Consider the following 21,034-nt stretch of genomic DNA (forward strand, 5'->3'; position numbering starts at 1 on the left):
TCGGCTAAGAGCACAGGCCTGGCTGCACGCCTCTCATGACCTGACCTCAGGACACAGCAATCTGTAGGGACTGATAAGCCTGCCAGCAGCAGGGGGGGATGGCCAGAAATCAGCATGCTGTCAATACAACAACAGCTGCAACCTTTCCTTATTCCTGATGCAGGAAGCTTCATGTTTAATGAATATTTGGAGATTAAAAAAACTGCTTATGTCAAGATTAAATCAAAGCCTTTATTAAACATTCCTCCTTCAAACGGCCTGCAGGTATATCCCTCCCCAGACGTGTGAGCTGCCAGACTCTGTGGGTATTGTTTTCATCTGATGGGGTCAGACCCAGTCAGACCGCCCAATACTGAAAAGCCAAGCCAAGACACACCACACTGGGCAGTCCCCCACAGTTCGATGTCCCACTGGGGATCTAGGCAAAAGGTGGGTAGCACTGGCCCTTGACCAGAACTCAAGCACAGAAGAGGAACTCGAAGGGTGGCCCTATGTTCCAGACTCAGCCGTGCAAAGCTGGTGGTCAGCCCTGGGGCTGCCATCTGCCTAGGCTTGCGCGTGTGCTTTTCTTCTCTTCTCCAAAGAAAAGGGTGAGATGGAGGAGGCAATTTTCAGTTGTGTGTGGGTTTCATTTAAGGCTTTGGCTGTGGTTGTTGATACATACTTTCTGGGAACGCCATCTCCTAAGCTCCCCATCCAAACAAACGTATTTTCAAAAATGAAAACATTGAGTAAAGATGTGGAGCTGAAATGCTGCTGCAGGACCCAGGCTCATCACGTCAGAATGGTGTCATCCACCTGCTCCGTGGAGTCGGCCTGGCTGGCCAGCTTCCTCAGGGACCTTCGATTACATTCGTTCAGCACCTCCAAACTGGCCACATCCAGGATCTTGGAGAGGGACTGTAGGGAGGACAGGCATGAGGAGATGCAGTCAGAAAACTGGTTTTAGATTCTCCAGCTGAATCTAGACAAAGATGAAGGCCGGTATTTTGTCTAGCAGTTAAGACACTCTTGGGACAATAGCATCCATATCAGAGGGCCTGGATAAGAGTCCCGCTTCCGCTCCTGACTCCCGCTCCCTGCGAATGCACATGCTGGGAGGCAGCAGGGAAGGGCTCAGGTAGTTGGGTCCCTGCCACTCAAGTGGGAAACCTGGACTGAGTTCCAGACTTCTGGCTTTGGCCCAGCCCACAGTCCTGGCTTCTGGGGAGTAAACCAGCAAATGGGAGCTTTTTCTGTGTTTCAAATAAATAAATATACTTTAAAAGAAAAAAAAGTTAATGTTAACCTTAGAACTAGGGCCACTGAGGTGGAATTTGGCAAAATTAAGGGAAATCAGATGATCAGAGCACAGCCCAGAAAAACACTCATCTTGCTTTTCCTGAGCTGAGGCAGCGAAGGTGACCGTGTTCATGCCTTTATTATTTTTTTCATTTTTTATTTTTTTTGACAGGCAGAATAGACAGTGAGAGAGAGACAGAAAGAAAGGTCTTCCTTTGCCGTTGGTTCACCCTCCAATGGCCGCTGCGGCCGGTGCACCGCGCTGATCCGATGGCAGGAGCCAGGTGCTTCTCCTGGTCTCCCATGCGGGTGCAGGGCCCAAGTACTTGGGCCATCCTCTACTGCACTCCCGGGCCACAGCAGAGAGCTGGCCTGGAAGAGGGGCAACCGGGACAGAATCCGGCGCCCCAGGCGAAAGATTAGCCTATTGAGCCGCGGCACTGGCCTTATTTTTATTTTTTAGATTACTTATTTATTTCTCTGAAAGGCAGAGTTACAGAAAGGCAGAGGCAGAGAGCAAGATCTTCCATCTGCTGGTTCACTCCCCAGATGGCTACAATGGCCAGAGCTGAGCCATCTCAAAGCTCAGAGCTTCTTCCAGGTTTCCCATGCAGGTGCAGGGGCCCAAGCACTTCGGCCATCCTCTCTTGCTTTCTCAGGTCATAGTAGAGAGCTGTCTCAGAAGTGAAGCAGCCAGGACTCGAACTGGCACCCATATGGGATACCAGTGCCACAGGCAGAGGCTTAGCTACCTATGCCACAGTGCCGGCCCCAGTGTTCAGTGCTTTCAAGGCTGCTGGGGACAGGGGACTGAGGGAACAGGGCTGTGGCCTTCAAAGGGGCAGCTCTTCCCGGGCACTGCGGTGTAACTGAGTGCTCTGAGAAATTTCATCTGAAGAAAACCAGAGAAAACATTTTTCAGGCACTAGGCAAGGCACCTGCATCTCAATCTGCTCCTGAAAGCTAACAGGAAGTAGTGGCAGAGGAGAGCAGGGGCTTAAAGACTGTCAAGCAGAAGGAGGGGGCCAGCACTGTGGCGCAGCAGGTGAAGCCGGCGCCTTTGGTGTCAGCATCCCATATGGACGCTGGTTCGAGTCCTGGCTGCTCCACTTCTGTGGCGCTGTGGCCTGGGAAAGCAATAGAAGCTGGCCCAAGTCCTTGGGCCCCTGCACCCACATGGGAGACCCAGAAGCTCCTGGCTCCTGGCTTTGGATCAGTGCAGCTCTGACCGTTGCAACCATCTGGGGAGTGGACCAGCAGATGGAAGACCTCTTTCTCTCTGCCTCTGCCTCTTTGTAACTGCCATTCAAATAAATAAATACATCTTAAAAAAAAAAAAAAAAAGGGCAGGAGGACCCTGGGGAGACACTCCAGTCCCTGACTCCCACCTGGAAGCCCTCTTCGCCCTGCCTCATCTTGAGGAGGTTGACAATCGCCTGGTCGCTGTAGGCCCTCACAACCGTGTTCTTGTCCTTGGTGTTGTCAAGAAGAGCCTTCAGGATGGGCTTGATGGTCTGGGGGTCCAGGGGAGGCAGCGGGTCCTTATTTGCCCACCAGATCATCTTCTCAGCCACCAGCCTGATGTCACTGGATGGGTTCTGCAGACACTGTGAGGGGGAACAAACAACACATCCAGTCTGTTTCTCAAAGACGCCCAGATTTCTGGCCCTGATGCTCACCCTTCCTCATGGACACTGACCCCATGCTGCCTTTCCATGGGAGGGAGACGGGTGTGATTCAGCACCTATCTATGTGCCCTACCCCATCTCTGTCACTCTCCCCCTGCCTCGCTACTCTTGTCCATGTGGGGTTTCACTTCCTCCAACAGGCCACGCTTCTTCCTGCCTTGGTCAAGCCTCTGGTTAGTTCCATTGCCTGGGATGTGTCTACCCTGATCCTCGCTGTTGTTCCTGCTCATGCTTCTGAGGTCTCCCCTGACAAGCTCATCTAAAGAAGGGACCTCCCCAAGGCTCTAGAGACCAGCCTTGTTCACCTCCGCACCTTCTTGGGTCTAGCTCTGACCATGCTCGCTAAGTCCTCAGCACTGTGCAACTCGGAGCCCCCGGGAGACTCTCAGAGGGCTCTGGGTGTCTGTGGGGTGGAGGTGGCCACTCTGGGAACCTCATCATTCAGAATGAAGTCCACACCCCAGCAACTGGCAGTGCCTGGGAGCTGATTACAAAGGCAGAGCCTTAGACATGGCCCTATCTCATTAAAATGAAGACTCTGATTCTGATTTGTGTGCACACCAATGTCTGAGAAGTAGGGGGGCCCATCAGATCCCCCTGCTTTCCTCATCGGGGCCTGGCATACAACACAGTAGCCACACTACTAAGTGCCATGCCAGCTAAAGCAGGGAAGCAGGAAGAGACTTAAGATTCAAACGCAGGTCTCCTCCTGATTTTACAAAACAGGATGCAGAGGAAGAATTCATGAAACATCGGTTCTTACCTGGATTTAGGGTCACAGCTCTATGTGTGAATCTGACCAAAAGTTGGACACTCTTTCAGAGAAAAACACATAGACACTTTGTGTTGTGTTCCTAAGAGTCCAAGGAACTCCTAGAGGCGACCTATGGACAGTCAGAATACAACTGGCCAAGGGGCCCTCTCCAGCATTCTCTGGTCCTGGGTCTTCACAGCTGCCAGACTTAGTGGGCCAAACAGTCTCTGCTCCACTCACCTTAATGAACAGACTGGAGAGTCTGGCCGGCAACTGCCCTCCTCCTGTCTCAATGTGGTACCTCATCAGGAAGCCCATGCCCCGGATCCCGCTCACTGCGATGGGGATCTGGGGAGAAGACAGAGAGCATCTCAGTCAGCCCTCAGAGCAGCAGAGCCAGGTCAAACTCATTCCCTAGGACTCTCCAGGACCCTTCACCACCACGTCATCCCTGGGACTGCACATCACAGATTCATTTAGACAGGCTGCCCCAGATGTCAGGCAGATGACAAAACGACCCAGGAAGAAGGACCAGAGACCTGACTAGAAGGGACAGCTACAGCTTCCAACCAAAGTGCTCGCTTGAGATGATAAAGCTGGGGCTCAGAGGGATCAAGAACTGGTCCAGGGCAAAGCAGTTTCCAACCAAGGTGAAGTAAGAACCCAGGCCTCTTCACACCCAGTCCAGTGTTTTCCCCGGTGGAGTCGGCAAGGCAATGGCTGTCGAATTTTGACCAGAGGAGGGAAGGAGTGGCCTGGCTCCCCCAAAGCCTTACCCTGTCTGCCATGGCACTGCTGAGGATCATTTCCTGAACTTCACTGCCGTATCTGCCTGCACAGAGTCTGCTGGGAGCCACGTTTACAGCCACGGAGAGTGCCAGGCTCCGGCCGTGCCGAACCATCCAGTCAATGCCAGACACATCCGCTGAGTGGGAGGACAACTGGGGTGAACCTGCATGTCAGAGTATGCCCCACCACCCACACAGCCCATGGGCCTACCCTGCCTCAGGGCCAGTGTGTAGGCCCAGAGTAGGGTGGAAAGCCGAGGCCACACTGCACACCACCTTCCTGGACTCTCACACAAGGCTCGTTTGCAGCTGTGTTCTCTGAGCAAGGATACTCATGGTTACATGACCACTGGCCACTCAAATCTGTTCCAGCAGCTGACAGATCCTCTGAGAGGCAAGGCCACAGGTGCCCATGGACTCTCCCTCAGGGCTAAGAGGCCCATATCCCTGAAGGGGGACTCCCCAGTGTATGAAAGAGACCTACCTAGCAAGCACTGCTGAAGAACAGTGCTTAGCTCCTCGTCTGTCAAAAAGGCACACAGCTCCCCGAGGCACCCAGCCGAAGAGATCCGAGTGTTGTCCTAACAAAGCAACGATGGGCGTGAAGGGGCGCAGGCATCACAAGCTCCAAGGGAAGCAGGGAAAAGAGGGCGGGCATGAAGGCAAAACAAATGAACCAGGAGCTCTAAATGTGGGCCTTCCTTGAACACACGGGAACTGCCACTCACTGATACTGCCACTTGGTGCAGAGTTAAAAATGACGCACACAACACTGCACTTCCTGATAGGAAACCCCACATGTGTGCATATGATAAATCAGCCTCACAGTATCAGCAGCAAGTGTGTTTACTAGCATCTTTCTTCCTAGGAAGTCCAAACGCTTTACACGTAGTATCTCAATTACTATCAATAGCCCTGTGGGGCAGGGAGGGGCCAAAGAGGGGGACCACCAGCCCACAGCCACCAGGGAAGCTGGCAAAGACACCACTCTGCATGCTCTTCTCTCCCTGAGTCGTGGGCATCATCTCACACCCAGAACGACTCCATGCTCCCTCTCTGCTGTGTCAGTGCCCCACTGCCACCTAACTGATTTGGGTTTCTCCTAGGCAGTCAAACTCAAGCCACTACCCAAGGAAGGTGGGTAAAATAAACAATTTCTTGCACCATGGCCTCTTGCTGCTCCTCCCTGGCCAGCTCACTACGGAACACTGAGAGGGAATTTTATGTTATGTGTTGTATTATCAATAGGTGCCCACTTGACATGTGTCCACACAAACTGCTCAGTGACCTGTGGAGAAGCTTAAACCATGCTGTGGCCTGGATGGCTCCCTAAATCCAACTGTATTTCTAAGGGCGAGAGGATGGACTACCTGCAGTTTGGGTCTCTGAGCTCTAAGTAGAAGCCCAGGTGCCAAGCAAGGTAAAGCTGGTCCTGACACCCACCCTATCCAGTGTGGATCTATTTTAAGTTTGGCTGTGGTAAAATGCAAATTTTGCTTGCACTGTGCATGACCCTGTAAAAGCCCTGACGTCTCTGATCAGAAGAGGGCAAACACTCCCTGTGCACCTGCCGAGAAGCTAGGGATCGGAACTAGACCTGCAGTGCGTTGTAAGTCCTGCGACAACACTGCCAGTCCCAAGTGTGTGCACACGTGCAAATGTAAGACCATATGAATCCACAGGTCTTGGCCCCCAGGGAAGGTGAGGCCTTCACAACAGAGGGCTGCGAAAGGGGAAACAAGAAGACTCTTCTTCACATACTCACCTTCCTTCTGGGCCCACCACAGTGCTGGACAGCCAACTGCTACTTAAGAAGTGCTTCTAGATTGGGCAGGGCTAATGGAATTAGGCAAAAGCAGGAGTCACACAGCCCAGATGCGGGCTCTGCCTCTTCTACTTGCAAGGGTGTGGCCCCAGACACATCTCACCGTCTACTAGAGTGTGAAGAGCTCCCACTTAGATGTGTACTAAAGACTGTGTATCCCACCAGATACCAAGTCTGTTGAGGTCTGTACCCAAGGCCTCACTCACCTCTGGGTGAGGCTCTTCAGCTCTGCAAATTTTTCCTGATACAATAAATGATTCCCTTTGTGTTATAAAGAGGAAAATGAGGGGCAGAGAGAGACAGTGACTTAAGATCAGAGAACAAATTTTTAAGTGACAGCTCTGAGATGTAACAACCCTTATGCATCTGTATAACGGAGTGATCAGTGTCAATGATGGCTACCCCGTGTCCCTCACAATACCAGCAAATGCTTGGTAAACCATACAGAGCAACATAATCTCAGGAATGACTGTTATTACTGACCCACTGGCAGCTGCACCAAGCTCTTCTAACACAAAGCGGAGAAACCAACCAAAAAAAGAAGGGAACCCCGCAGAGCCCACCCCAGCCTTCCACCTGCTACTGTACCTCGTCGTGTCCCAGCAAGTTCAGCAGGAGCGAGACAATGTTTTTCCGGATGGCGGCATCCACTTTGGCGCCTGCTCCCTGAATGACAAATCTCAGGGCCTGTAGCATGGTGTCCCTTTTAAAGAACCAATGTACCATTTAACCCCGGCTCTCCTCCACACAGCTGGAGCAGCCTCCTGGTTTCCTCATGTCCACAGCACTCCCTCACCAGCACCTCACCTGATGCCTGGGTCCTCCATGACACGGATCCCATTCAGCAGCTCTGTAAAGAGGGGGTCCACCTTGATGTGGATGGAAATGAGCTTCCCCAACGCATCAGCAGCCTTCAAGCGTACGCCTCGGTTGGAGTCCTGCAGGGCCTTGGTGAAAGTGGTCTGTAGCTGCGGCAGGAAAGGCTTCAGGGCAATCCCAACCTGTGGGGGAGAGCTGCATCTGAACACAGCTGGGGCAGAGCTCTAGGCCGTGGAGTACTAAAGGCACGGAAGCCAGCACCGAGCACCAGCAGCTAACCCAGCTCTCCTCTGCCTGAAACAGAAGAGTCAAGCACAGGCGAGTTTCCCTCAGCCCCCTCATCTTTTTCAGCATCCTCATGGCACTAGGAGGAGCAGGGTGAAGGGGGCGGCGGCAGAGGCAGTCGCGGCAGCCATCGTCCAAGGGCTTGCAGCCTTGGTCATACCGAGGCCTGACTCAGCAGAAACCCATCCACGTGGACAAGTGACTGAAAACCTTCCAGGGGGCAGGCCTGTGAAGACACCACCCGGGATGCCTGCATTCCATACCGAGTGGCTGCGTTTGAGTCTCAGCTCAGCTTCTGACCCAGCATCCTACTAATGCACACCCTGGGGGCAGCAAGTAATGGCTCAAGTGCTTGGGTCCCTTCCACCCACGAGGGAGACCCGGACTGAGTTCCTAGCTCCTAGCTTCGGCCTGGTCCAGCCCTAGCCGTGGTCAGTATTTGAGAAGTGAATCAGCAAATGGAAGATATCTTTTCTCTGTCCCTCTGCCTTTCAAGTGAAAATGAAAATAAAAATTCTACAAAAAGCCTCCTCTGAGTCCCTTAAAGAATAGAGCAGGCAGGGGCTGGTGCTCTGGCATAGTGGATAAAGCTGCTGCCTACAGTGCCAGCACCTCATATGGGCGCCAGTTCGAGTCCGGCTGCTCCACTTCCTATCCAGCTCTCTGCTATGGCAGCAGAGGATGGTCCAAGTCCTTGAGCCCCTGCACCCATGTGGGAGACCTGGAAGAAGTTCCTGGCTCCTGGCTTTGGATCAGTCCAGCTCCAGCCATTGTGGTCATTTGGGGAGTGAACCAGTGGATGGAAGACTCCTCTGCCTCTGCCTCTCTGTAACTCTGCCTTTCAAATAAATAAATACATCTTTAAAAAGAAGAACAGAGCAGGCGGACAGCCCTCAGGAATGCTGAAGCAATTCTCATGCCAAGACAAGCAATGGAGAGATGTGTCACAGCAGGTACCCTCAACCGCACTGATCTGAAGCCAGGAGCCAGGTGCTTCTCCTGGTCTCCCATGGGGTGCAGGGCCCAAGGACCTGGGCCATCCTCCACTGCACTCCCGGGCCACAGCAGAGAGCTGGCCTGGAAGAGGAGCAACCGGGACAAAATCCGGCACCCCGACCGGGACTAGAACCCAGGGTGCCGGCGCCACAGGTGGAGGATTAGCCTATTGAGCCACAGCGCCAGCCAGACTTGGTGTTGTGCCTTTAGCCTGCCCAGAGCAAGCCTATGAACATATGACCGCACAGGGTTCTTCCTGTACACATGTGCGCCCTCCTAATTACAAATCCAGTTCAACCTCTGACAATACATAGAAAAACTGGCACACTTGATAAAATACATATGGGATCAAGAGTGAACAGTATTTATTGTTAAATGGGAAAGTCGAAGTGGCTTTGTGGAGGTTCAATACCAATGAAGGTCTGGAAATAACTGGAGCCAGGAGCATCTGCAGGCTGCTGGAGACCTGCTACAGGGGGAAGCTGACCAATCTGAGGTGAGGACCACCTGCCCATGGATGACACTGGGGCTCCACTTGTGTCCTGAGTTATAATAAAAACACTAGAGAAAATAATAACACAGGATGCAACAAGAAGATGACACTTAACTTTTAAAAAAGGTTCAATTTTCCCCCAAAATTAAGATTGGTACTCAAAATCTCATTTTCTAGTTGGGATACTGCTCTCCAGACCCACCACCAAAAGGGAAAATCTATAGATTTTAAGCTTACTTTTTCTACTAAGCCTCATGTAAATCTTGTGTTAATTCAGTTTTTCTTAAGCAATAATAAATCTTGAATCTGTTCATACTTTCTTTCTTTTTGGACAGGCAGAGTGGACACTGAGAGAGACAGAGAGAAAGGTCTCCCTTTTGCCCTTGGTTCACCCTCCAATGGCCGCCACGGCTGGCGCACCGTGCTGATCCGAAGGCAGGAGCCAGGTACTTCTCCTGGTCTCCCATGGGGTGCAGGGCCCAAGCACTTGAGCCATCCTCCACTGCATTCCCTGGCCACAGCAGAGAGCTGGCCTGGAAGAGGGGCAACCAGGACAGAATCCGGCGCCCCGACCAGGACTAGAACCCGGTGTGCCGGCGCCGCAAGGCGGAGGATTAGCCTATTGAGCCGCAGCACCGGCCTGTTCATACTTTCTTAAAGTCAAGGGGTTTAATTGTCGCCCCCTGAGACATCAGAAATGGTTTAATGCACTGGATCTCCAGGCCAAACATGAGATCATTTCAGTTGCTCTCTGACCTCCTTCTCATCCTCTCACCAGATTCTTTGCATCTCCCTTCAGACAGCTGCAGTAAGAGACGGAAGCACCTTGATATAACACTGTCACTGTATTCTGCGGCTCAGAAAGTTTCCTTTGAAGCAATGGCAGTTGATGCACACCAACTGCTTAGTCTGCGTCAGGTGTTGTGCCCGATGCCACTGCATCTGATCCCTTCGGGAGGTAGTAGGATTTCTAGTCTCAATTCGTTGGTAAGGAAATATCCTCAGAGGTCACTAACCTTTCCCCAAGGTAATTTTGGTCACACAGCTGCTAAGGGGAAGACTTGGAATTGAACCATGGTGTACCGTGTCTAGAGGCCAAGGCCTTACCTCCCTCTGCTACATCATGTCTCTATAACAGAACTGTTGCCCGCTGCCACATGACACCTGTGTCAGTCTCCCACATACAGCTCCGTTCTCTATGATCCACATAGACCACTGATGGACTCAGTAGTGGCTCACCTTGGCCAGCAAGAGGCTGAGTGTCTCGAGCAGAGCCGCCTTCACATTCCAGCTGAACCGGTCCCCCAGGATGCGGATGAGAGGGCCAGTGATGCTGACCACGGAGGGCCTCAGGGCATCAGCTGAGGTCAGGCGGATCACCAACCCCAAGGCTTTGGCTGCTTCCTCTTTCTGTTCGGGGCTGCCAGTCAGTACTCCCTCCCGCAACACTGGTAGGATGGAGGTTACTCCCTGAACAGAGAACAAAACAGAGTAAAATCTCAAAGGCTCTAGGCCCAGGGCTTCCAGGCCTCCCAGGCAAAGTAAGGTGTTCATGAAAGCCAGCCCTCCTCAGTGCCAAGGGAGAAAGTGATCGGGGTTGATTCTCAGGACCAGAGTCTAGGAGGAGGTCAGCTGGAGAAGGGCCTGACTTGATGGTGTCAAGGAGAAAGGGCCCCAAAAGCCCCACCACAGAGGCAATGAGGTGGCCACCACAGCTTAAACCAAGGGTGGCATCGCCCTGACCCCATCAGGGCACCACGGAAGGAGTACACTGTCTGGGAAGATGCTCAATAGCAACATGGCTGCTGCCCCAGCTGGTCACTACAGACCTGGGGTCAGGGCACAAGGCACAGGCAGGCCACATGTTCACAGCACCAGGTGCCAGGAGACCCAGGCTTACCTTCTTGGGAAGGCAGAAGCCTGGAACGTGCTCCCCTTTACTCTCATTCCCTATGAACCGGATTTCTTTGTGCAGCTCTTCAATGAGTGCCAGCTGGTTGCCAGCATCCAGCTTCTGTGGGAATCCAAGGAAAAGCAGAGAGGATGTACAGCCCTCTCAAGACTACTTCAGAATCATACAGCAAGGGGATGAGGAAGGATGGCAGCATGAACAAGACTGGCCATGAGCTAACAAATGGCATGTGGGGGACTCTGCAGGAGTCTGTCCTTGTACCAGTGTTTCCTGGATGTGGGGCCAGTGGTCCCCTCACCTTCGTGATGGCATTCAGGGCATCCCAGCTCTCCTCCAGAACCACAGGGCTGGAGTCATTGAAGAGGCGGATCAAGCCTGAGACCAGGCTCCGCAGGTGGCTGGTATAGTCGGCCTTGGAGCGGGAACAGTAGATGTTGAGGATGATGGCAGCAGCCTGCCTCATGCCCACCTCAGGGCAACGGGTGGCTTCCAACAGATCCTCAATGATGATCCGGTGCCCAGTGTCATCCTCTACTGAGAGGATCACAGCCTGACAATTGGCCATCTCCTGAAAAGCACATGAGACACGTATGCTAAGCAGGGTAGGACAGCTACCAGAAAGTGATGGGGACGATCATGACCTTTGCCCCCTTACCAGCTGTTCGTCTGGAGTCCCAAGCTTCTCCTTCAGGGCCAACATGACCGCCGGGAGGATCACTCCAAGATGGCGGGTCAGGGCATCGCCTGCCACGGATGAAAGGAAAGCCAACACCCGTGTGTTGACAGGTGGAGTTGTCAGCTGGTGGAATGATGAACAACATCAACTTAATGAACACCATGCAGCTGCTCCATACCAGGCCCTGCACTGAGCTCCAGTAACAGAATGCTGAGCAAGAGGGCCCACATCTGCAGCTCAGAGCAGAAGGCTTGATCCAGCAGCTCGTGGAGGACAACAGGGGAGCATCCTGCCTGTGCTGTACCCACCACCAAACCCCAACACCTACATGTGATCTTCAAGGCAGGCCCAGCAATGACAACTGGTTTCGGAACTGGAAGGAGTCTGCCGTGTGTGGGGACTTACCTTGGGCACTAGGTAGGGCAGCACCACACGACTCTTAATGGCCATAACTTGCTTCAGACCATCCAAGGCAAATTCTGACACCTCATCGTCTTCCTGCAGGTGGGCAACGGGGACAACGCTGAGCAGCTCGCTCTTGTTACCTTCTCTGCTGCTGGGCCAGCCACAGCCAAGTTTCTCTCCCCCCACCCACTGCATCCATACTTACTGTCAAAGGGAAGGCACAAAACCAATTCTGATCCTGCTGTGCCCACTCCCTCTGGAGAGCCCACATCCCTACTGCCTTGGCAGAATAATCCCCCCGCACTTTGTTTCTACACAGACACCAAAAGCCAAGCTGGTAGGTGTGTGGCAGATCCACTCACCAGCTGCTTCAGTAAAAATGGGAGAATGTCCTCCAGAGCCTGGTGGCCGATGGTGGAGTGCAGCTGCTCGAAGGTCTTGGCAGCCGCCTCGCGCACCTCCTCCAGAGGGTCACACAAAGCCTTTCTCGCCGTGGGCACAAGGGACTCAGAGAAATACAGCACCTACAACAGCCCAGTGCAAGGTATGAAATGCGCAAACAACCAGGACGGAGCAGAAGCAAGCAGGGCAATGTGGGCAAGGGCCCCTTTGTCTTATCACTTAATTGTTTACAGTGGAAATTCACACAGAAACAGAGAGGGGATGTGATACAGCCCACGTATCCTTCACACAGATTTAATAATTAACAGCTTGGGGCTGGCACTGTGGCATACTAGGTTAAGCTGCTGCCTGCAATGCCAGCATCCCATATGGGCACCAGTTCATGTACTGGCTGCTCCACTTCTGATCCAGCTCCCTGTTACCAGCCTGGGAAACTAGTGGAAGATGATCCAAGTGCTTGGGCTCCTGCCACCCAAGTGGGAGACTCAAATGAAGCTCCTGGTTTCTGCCCCGGCCCAGTCCTGGCCATTGTGGCCACTTGGGGAGTGAACCAGTTGGAGAAGATCCTAATCTCTCTCTCTCTCTCTCTCTTTGAAACTCAATAGAAAAAAAAATTTTTTTAAATAATTAACAGCTAGAACTGTTTAAGTGAATTCTTCAAGAATGCCAAACTTGGGGCCAGAAATGTGGTATATCAGGTAAAGCCACGGCCTGAGATGCCAGCATCCCATATGGGCGCCAGTTTGGAGTCACAATTGTTCCACCTGTACCCCAGCTCCCTGCTAATGGACGCGGAAAAGTAGTGGAAGATGGCTCAAGTCCTTAGGCCCCTGCACCCACGTGGGAGACCCGGATAAAGTTCCTGGCTTTGGTATATCTCAGCCCTGGCCATTGTGGCAATTTGGGGAGTGAACCAGCAGATAGTAGAAGATCTGTCTCTCTCTTTCTCTCTCTGTAACACTGCCTTTCAAATAAATTAATAAAAAATATATAGAATGCTAAACTTCCCAACAGCAAGGCCCTGCCCAATCAGGGCCCCTCTCCCCTTAGATTCTTTTGCTTTTCCTTTTGGAAATCTGCAAGCCTTTCTTCAAGTCTCAATGCAAACACTTTCTCTCCTATTAAGTCTTTAGGTCAGCAGTAGGACCAGTGACAGCTCTGTCCTCTTGTTACCAATTCCACAATAACAAAGCTCACTCTGAATTCGAATGCCTGATGTGTCAGCCTCACCATTGAACTGCGAGTATCTTACAGGCAAGGACTTGGTCAGTAACTAGTAATGACTCACAAGTCTTTAGGGTGACAGGATTTATTTTGATTCTTTGTCAAAAGCAAACACAAAAACCAAATGTAAGACACATACTGACAGAGGAGGATAGGGATCCAGTAAGTCAGAGTAGGGTGTCCAAGTGACACAACTGGCTGTATGCTTCTAGTTCTAACCAGCCTACCACTGCACTGCTTCGCTGCCTTCACCCAACTTGAGGGCCTAGCTGCATTTTTAACCTGCTCCCCAGGGGTGTTTTGAGAGCAATTACCTTAAAAGTAAGGTCAAACCTTGGAAAGTAAAGTACTCCAAAGCCTCTGAATGTTGCTACTATGGGAACAGTATTATTGCTAGAGAGAATACATTTCCACCCACTGGGTACTTAACCTCTCACTGACTCCACTCCTTCTAAGAACGCGTGCATACCTCTCTTGCTCCCTGCACCCTCCACCACTCACACACATGCAAACCCTGCTGTTGCACTGAGGCAGCACTACACACTTCAGCAGAACCGAGAAGAGCCAAAGAGGGACTGCTCTGGAGCACTCCTGAGTGTAAGACAGTGAAGATCATCTCTAATTTCCTGAGAGCACTCAAGGAGGCCTAGCAATCATTTCGTTTTTAGTCTGCAAAGCTGGTAGGAAAGCTGAGAAGGAAGCGAAGGCCATACATGGTCCAGCTAGCATCCCAATGCCAGCAACGCCCTCCAGAGCAAGGCTGGTGTGTCCCAGAGCCCAGGACAAGTGGCCTAGCAGTGAATTTGGCTGCTCCTGTGACCGCCCCATCAGTCAGGAGCATGGCCTGCGGGTCCCTTTAAAGATACTCACAGCATCCCGGCTGGTGGACTTCATGATCTCGCTCAGCCCGATGCACACGCCCTGCCTCTCGTCACTCTTCGGCGACCTCAGGCCATCCTCAAGGATGGGGATGATCTCGGGGAGGATTTTCTCCCCTAACTTCCGGACAAGATCTCCCAATGTCCTTGCTGCAATCTGTCAGCAGAGATCAAGTCAGGACATTAACTCCCTGCAAACCCCAGGCCACCCAGATGACCTCCAGAATGAAGGTCAGGGACCCTTCCAGGCTTTATCTGAAACAGTGATTTAAGTTTCCCACATGCTCCTACCCCTAAAGAGCTTCCAAGGGGCCCACAAAACACTGCATCAGAAAATTATCTCTATGGGGTCAGTGTTACGGTACAGTAGGTTCAGCTGCCTCTTGCAATGTTGGTCTCTAATATCGGAGTGCTGGTTCGAGTCCCGGGTACTCTGCTTCCAATTCAGATTCCTACTAATGCACCTGAGAAACCAGCAAATGATGGCTCAAGTACTTGGGCCCCCACCATCCATGTGGGAGACCAGGCTGGAGCCAGTAACCTGGCTATTGCAGCCACTTGGGAAGTGAACCGGTGTACACAGTATCTTTCTCTCTCTTTCTGTGTTACTCTGCCTTGCAAATAAATAAATAAATAAATCTTAAAAAAATTATCTCTACACAATTTAAAGCAAGAGATGGTACCTTACAAAAGAGTACTTCAAAAATTCATGAACTGGGACTGGCATTGTGGCACAGCAGGTTTCGATACTGCCTGCAGTGCCAGCATCCTGGCTAGTCTGAGTCCCAGCTGCTCCACTTCCGATCCAGCTCCCTGCTAATGTGCCTGGGAAAGCAGCGGAAGACAGGCCAAGCCCTTGAGCTCCTGCACCCATGTCCAGGACCTGAAAGAAAACTGGCTCCTGGCTCTGGCCTGGCCCAGCCCCAGTTGTTGGCAGCCATTTGCAGAGTGAACCAGTGAATGGAAACTCTGTGCCTTTCCTTCTCTCTCAGTAACTCTGCTTTTCAAATAAATAAATCTTAAAAAAAATTCATAGACAAATGGAATTAAAAATATGTTTATTTTGGTACAAAAAATATTTTTGAAATCTACATATAGTTCTTCATTATACACATGTTCACGTATTATGAAAAGAATTGTTGTGCAACAAAATAAACTCATACTTTTAATTCCATTTTCCATGAACTGTTTGAACTCCCCTCGCATATGAACATGAAACATATCACATGCTGATTCACCTAGGGCCCATTTGTCTGGATTGCTGAAAATTTACTTCTGTGTTTTTGCTAAAGAGGAGCTGATTTAGGAATAAATACTTGGAGCTGGCACTGTGGCGCAGCAGTTAACGCCCTGGCCTGAAGCATCAGCATCCCATATGGGCGCCGGTTCAAGTCCCGGCTGCTCCACTTTTGATCCAGTTCTCTGCTGTGGCCTGGGAAAGCAGTGTAAGACGGCCCAAATCCTTGGGCCCCTGCACCTATGAGAGACCCAGAAGAAGCTCCCAGCTCCTGGCTTTGGATTGGCACAGCTCTGGCCGTTGCAGAAAATTGGAGAGTGAACCATCGGATGGAAGACCCCTCCCTCCCTCCCTCCCTCCCTCCCTCTCTCTCTTTCAAATAAATAAGTAAATCTTAAAAAAAAAAAAAAAAAAAAAAGGAATAAACACTTTAAGGAAAAAAACCCATCTGCTCTCTGAGGCCTCACGCAAACCATTGTTTAGCATCAAATACACTTTGCTTGCCAGGGCTAAGGACTGGAAGTGAGCCAAATTTGGCAGAAGTGATCAGGAACCCAGGCTGGGCACCTCCTCACAATCACCAAGGCCCTATTTTCTCACTCCAGCCACACTGGCCTCTTTAAGCTCCTACAATATGCTATGTTCCTGCCTACCACAGGGCCTCTGCACACCCCACGCTTGCATCTAAAGCACTATTTCCTCTGTATGGAATAGTCTCACCACTTCCTTACCTGGTTGGCGCTTACTTGTCTTTCATCTTCAAGCATCATGTCATCTAAGAAGCATTGCTGACCTCCTTGCCAGATGCCCCTATTATCAGCACCTGCAATGCCATGTTGTACTAACCACAGCTGTCTGTCTGAGTGATGACTATCTGATTAATAGCCATCTCCTTGACCAGGCTACAGCTCATGAGGATAAGGAATGAGGCTGCCTTTCTTGTCCATTATATCCCCCGGGCAAGGTTCCTGCTCAGCACATATGAGACGCTTAAGTAGAATTTGCTGCGTAAAAAACTAAACACTCCCTGTTAGAGGAAACTCAGGACTCCACCACGCTCTGCGGACCCAGATTTCTAGACTCTGAAAGGAGGCATCAGGGATTGCTGGGCCAGAACAAGACCCAGGAAATTTACCGTTCTTTTATCTGCACAAGTGCTGGCCAAGAAACCCAGCAGGAGCCCAAAGAGAGTAGGCAGGATCTCACGCAAGGTGCGGGGGGTATTGGAGACGACAATCTTCCAGACGTGCAGGGATGCCTGCCGTACCACCAGCTGGGTATCTGAGCGGCCCATGTACAGCCCTGCCAACACCCGGTTCCGCCGATCCACGCCCAGCGCAGTGATGATTGCCTGCAGCCATGGAAAAGAACACAGGGTGGGCAAGCGCCCCCAGCACAAACTCCAGGGTGAATCCCACAGTCAGCAGAGGAAAGAAAACCAACCCCAGGCACGCACCTTGTTGGACTGAGCAGTTCCAAAGTTATCATCCTCAGAGGCAGTTTCTGTGGTCATCTTCCCAGTGACCCCTGAGATGTGGAACAGGAGATCTCCAAGTAGCTGAACAGAGCTGAATCTGTGAAGGAGGCCAAGAAAAAAGCTACATAGCTGCACAGGGCAGTCTCAGGGCACAGCCCAGCTCTAGAGGAAAAAACACCCCAAACAGTCATGGTGATTTTCTTGGAATGGGAAAGGATTAAAGACAATTTTCAAAAAAAAAAAAAAAAAAAAAAAACGACAATTTTCGTTTCTTTCCACATATTTTCTAGTATTTATACTCATCTGTTCATATAGAACTTTAATAATGAAAAAGAATACGCACGGGCCGGCGCTGTGCCGCAGTAGGTTAATCCTCTGCCTGCAGTGCTGGCATCCCATATGGGCGCCGGTTCTAGTCCTGGCTGCTCTTCTTCCCATCTAGCTCTCTGCTATGGCCTGGGATAGCAGTAGAAGATGGCTCAAGTCCTTGGGCCCCTGCACCCGTGTGGGAGGCCAGAAGAAGCTCCTAGCTCTGGATCGGCGCAGCACTGGCTGTTGTGGCCATTTGGGTAGTGAACAAGCAGATGGAAGACCTTTCTCTCTGTCTCTCCCTCTCACTGTCTGTAACTCTCTCTCTCAAATAAACAAATAATAAAAAAAGAATATGCATGTATGAAAACTGCTACATTAAAAGTTATAAGAAAGCATTAAAGAACAAAAAAAGGGGAGGCAGAACAGGAAACTAGAAAGACCATCAGAAGTGGAAAAACCAGGAGGCCTTAGAAGGATAAACTTCCTTCTGCCTCAAAATAAATTTGGTTTATTGCTTTTAATGTGTAGAAAAATAATATTCAAGAAACAGCACTGTGGCACAGGTTAAGCTGCCACTTGTAATGCCAGCATCCCTTTTCAGGGTGTCAGTTCAAATACTGGTTGTTCCACTTCTGATCCAACTCCCTGCTAATGTGCCTAAGAAAGCAGGAGAAAATTGCCCAAGGGCTTGGGCCCCTGCCACCAACATGGGAGACCCAGGTGGAATTCAAGGTTTCTGGCTTCAGTCTCGACCAGCCCTGGCTGTTGTGCTATGTGGGGAGTGAACCAGTGGGTGAAATACACCTCTGTCTCTCTCTGTCTGTCTCTTCTCTACCACTCTGCCCTTCCAATAAACAGTAAACAGGGGCCAGTGTTGTGGTGTAGCAGGTTAAGAGCAGAGCGCCTCGTTTGAGTCCCAGCTACTCCAGTCTTCAATCCAGCTTCCTATTACTGTGGCTGGGAGGCAGCAGATGATGACTCAAGTGCTTGGGTTCCTGACACCTACATGGGAGACCTGGATGGAGTTCCTGGCTTCTGGCTTTGGTCTCACCTAACCTCATCTGTTGCAGGCAGTTAGGGAGGTTCCCAGTGGCTAGACAATCTGTCTCTCCCTCTCTGACATCTGCCTTTCAAATAAACAAATTTCTTTCTTTCTTTTTTTTTTTTTTTTTGTAAAGTTATATTCACACTAGAGTTGAAGAAAACAGAAAAATACATAAAGGAAGAGTATAAGCCATCACTCAGTCTCCCAGCACTCAAGCAACAGCCCTAACCCTCTGATGATAGCCTTGTGTCCACTTTCCACCTCTCACAGACATGCACACCCCCCACAAGGGAAGCAGGCATGCATCACATGGCTAGGACAGACTGGGTTATCCTGTCAACAATATATCAAAGAGCTTTCTGTGTCAGCTAATATTGTCCTATATCATTCTCTGTAGTGGCTGAACAAAAGTACACTGTATAGATATTCTATGATATTTCTAAACCAACTTCCAATTTTTTAAATGTTAGGCGATACTGCAATAAACATCACTCTTTATGCAGCTTTAAGCACTGGACCAAATATATCATTAGAAAAAAATTTTTTTTTTTTTTTTTTTGACAGGCAGAGTTGACAGTGAGAGAGAGAGACAGAGAGAAAGGTCTTCCTTTTTGCCGTTAGTTCACCCTCCAATGGCCACCTCGGCTGGCGCGCTGCAGCCGGTGTGCTGCAGCCAGCGCACCACGCTGCTCCGAAGCCAGGAGCCAGGTGCTTCTCCTGGTCTCCCATGCAGGTGCAGGGCCCAAGGACCTGGGCCATCCTCTACTGCACTCCCAGGCCACAGCAGAGAGCTGGACTGGAAGAGGAGCAACCAGGACAGAATCCGGCGCCCCAACCGGGACTAGAACCCAGTGTGCCAGTGCCACAGGCGGAGGATTAGCCTATTGAGCCGCGGCGCCGGCCAGAAAAAATTTCTGTAAGTGGAATTTCCAGATTAAAGATCTTAATTAAAATCTTAACACAAAGTGGAGGACGGAATACAGGAAACTTTCAAAGGAAAAATCAGAATAAGCAAATTGCTACAGGAAATTGGAAAGCTACAAAATGGTGAAAAGCAAGTAGAGTGTTCTGGGAAACATTCTACCCTTGATTTCTCAATACAGTTCCCAAGTGCAAACAGCCCACTGGGCCTCCCGGCTCGTGTTCTCACCGTATTCTCCAGAGGTCGTCAAAGAGGCCTTGCTCCAGCTGGGGCAGCAGCAGCGCGATAGCTGTCTCAGCATACATGGAGATGACCCGCTGGCCTGCACGCAGGGCAGTGTCACGCACAAACTCGTTCTCATCTGCCAGAGCCTGGGCACACAGAGGGTAGATCAGCCAGGGATGCCTTCCCCTGGGCACCCAGACCAAAAGGAAGTGGAGCTCCCTGAAGAGCAGATGAGGAGTTCTGCTACCTGGCCCCAGGTGCAAGCAGCCCCAGCACTCCAGGAAGGCACGTGCAGCCTGCCCTGCTCACTTTCTTTAGCCTCAGCATGATTACCGGTACCTACTTTGAGGATACAGGGGATGATGGGCCCCACATAAGGAGTGAACTTGTCCCCAAAGGTGATAGGCAGGTAGTTGAACATCATAATGTAGCCATCTCGAACATGAGGTGCAATGTCCACTTTGCTGGCTGTAGCCACGATTTCTGGCATCAGCTTCTCCAACTTCTCCACTCCCAAGCCAGCCATGACTTCAGCCAACCCTGTAACACAAGGACACAATGAACCCGCTGGAGCTGGAGGCCCCTAGAGGGCATTCCCAGTCTGGCCCCTGGGCCTGCTCTGGCTTCACCTTGTGCAGCGCCTGAACGATCCACAGAACTCTGCTCATAGGTCAGCGTCTCCATCAGCCATGGCAGCAAGTCCTCAAAGCACGACTCTCCCATGCCCTTCACCATGGCCCCAAGAGCCTTGGCAGATACGGTGCGCACCTGTCAGGTAACCGAGCAGGGAAATGAGGAGATGCACTTCCCATCAAGGCAGCCACACAGGTCTCCTCGCTACCTGACTGACACAAAAGCAGCTTCGGGGAATTCTCAGGTAGCAGTTTCTTTAGGACTGGGCTAAAATATGAGCTTCTTCCCTTAACCCCCAGACTCACCTCAGGCACAGGGTCCAAAAGAGAGGCTTTCAGGCCAGGTGTCACACTGGGCAGGTAAGGAGCCAAGTCCTGCAACAACACAGAAGGTGATTCAGGTGGGGGCTCGATTCCTGCTTTCTCCAGGACCCAGTTGGTTGCGGACTCTATCCGCACCATTCTGCTGACAAGGAGAGCTCATGAACAAACATCTAACTGCTCAGAGAACAGGTGGCGAAGGTATAATGGCAAAGAAAATCCCCCTCTGGACTCCTCCCTGGAAGGCATACTGCAACTTGCTCAGGGAAACTGACAAGGGTCCCCAGGCCCATCCTCAGCAGGTCCCAGAGCCACCAGCTACAGTTCAAAGCTCTTATTCCTCCTATTCTTCTCTTAGGACCAAGGCCTGCCCCCAGTGCAATGCGTAGCAAATTATTTCTGGTACTTTGCTTTCAGAATTCCTCTACCATCTTCCC

At 51.1% G+C, this 21,034-nt stretch overlaps 1 protein-coding gene across 3 annotated transcripts in view; it reads right to left on the reverse strand.

The window, feature by feature from the left end:
• Nucleotides 1-211: 211 nt before the first annotated feature.
• The window catches only part of GCN1 (GCN1 activator of EIF2AK4), a 75,656-nt gene continuing 54,833 nt past the window's right edge, over nucleotides 212-21,034 (reverse strand). For 2 of the 3 annotated variants that reach the window (XM_070065989.1, XM_008272306.3), the window contains 20 exons: nucleotides 20,583-20,651; nucleotides 20,274-20,412; nucleotides 19,988-20,184; nucleotides 19,648-19,790; nucleotides 17,120-17,237; nucleotides 16,799-17,014; nucleotides 14,419-14,583; nucleotides 12,285-12,446; nucleotides 11,923-12,015; nucleotides 11,497-11,640; nucleotides 11,140-11,409; nucleotides 10,830-10,943; nucleotides 10,169-10,399; nucleotides 7,144-7,337; nucleotides 6,925-7,039; nucleotides 4,996-5,092; nucleotides 4,500-4,648; nucleotides 3,964-4,071; nucleotides 2,670-2,888; nucleotides 212-900 (listed from right to left, as the gene is read on the reverse strand). In XM_070065989.1, the coding sequence (XP_069922090.1) occupies nucleotides 775-900; nucleotides 2,670-2,888; nucleotides 3,964-4,071; nucleotides 4,500-4,648; nucleotides 4,996-5,092; nucleotides 6,925-7,039; nucleotides 7,144-7,337; nucleotides 10,169-10,399; nucleotides 10,830-10,943; nucleotides 11,140-11,409; nucleotides 11,497-11,640; nucleotides 11,923-12,015; nucleotides 12,285-12,446; nucleotides 14,419-14,583; nucleotides 16,799-17,014; nucleotides 17,120-17,237; nucleotides 19,648-19,790; nucleotides 19,988-20,184; nucleotides 20,274-20,412; nucleotides 20,583-20,651 (3,069 nt within the window). In that variant the 3' untranslated portion in view covers nucleotides 212-774. The remainder of the gene's footprint in view (nucleotides 901-2,669; nucleotides 2,889-3,963; nucleotides 4,072-4,499; nucleotides 4,649-4,995; nucleotides 5,093-6,924; nucleotides 7,040-7,143; nucleotides 7,338-10,168; nucleotides 10,400-10,829; nucleotides 10,944-11,139; nucleotides 11,410-11,496; nucleotides 11,641-11,922; nucleotides 12,016-12,284; nucleotides 12,447-14,418; nucleotides 14,584-16,798; nucleotides 17,015-17,119; nucleotides 17,238-19,647; nucleotides 19,791-19,987; nucleotides 20,185-20,273; nucleotides 20,413-20,582; nucleotides 20,652-21,034) is intronic. The other variant, XR_011385222.1, reaches the window with a different exon arrangement.

Source organism: Oryctolagus cuniculus, chromosome 21 (assembly GCF_964237555.1).
Source record: "Oryctolagus cuniculus chromosome 21, mOryCun1.1, whole genome shotgun sequence".
NCBI lineage: Eukaryota > Metazoa > Chordata > Mammalia > Lagomorpha > Leporidae > Oryctolagus > Oryctolagus cuniculus.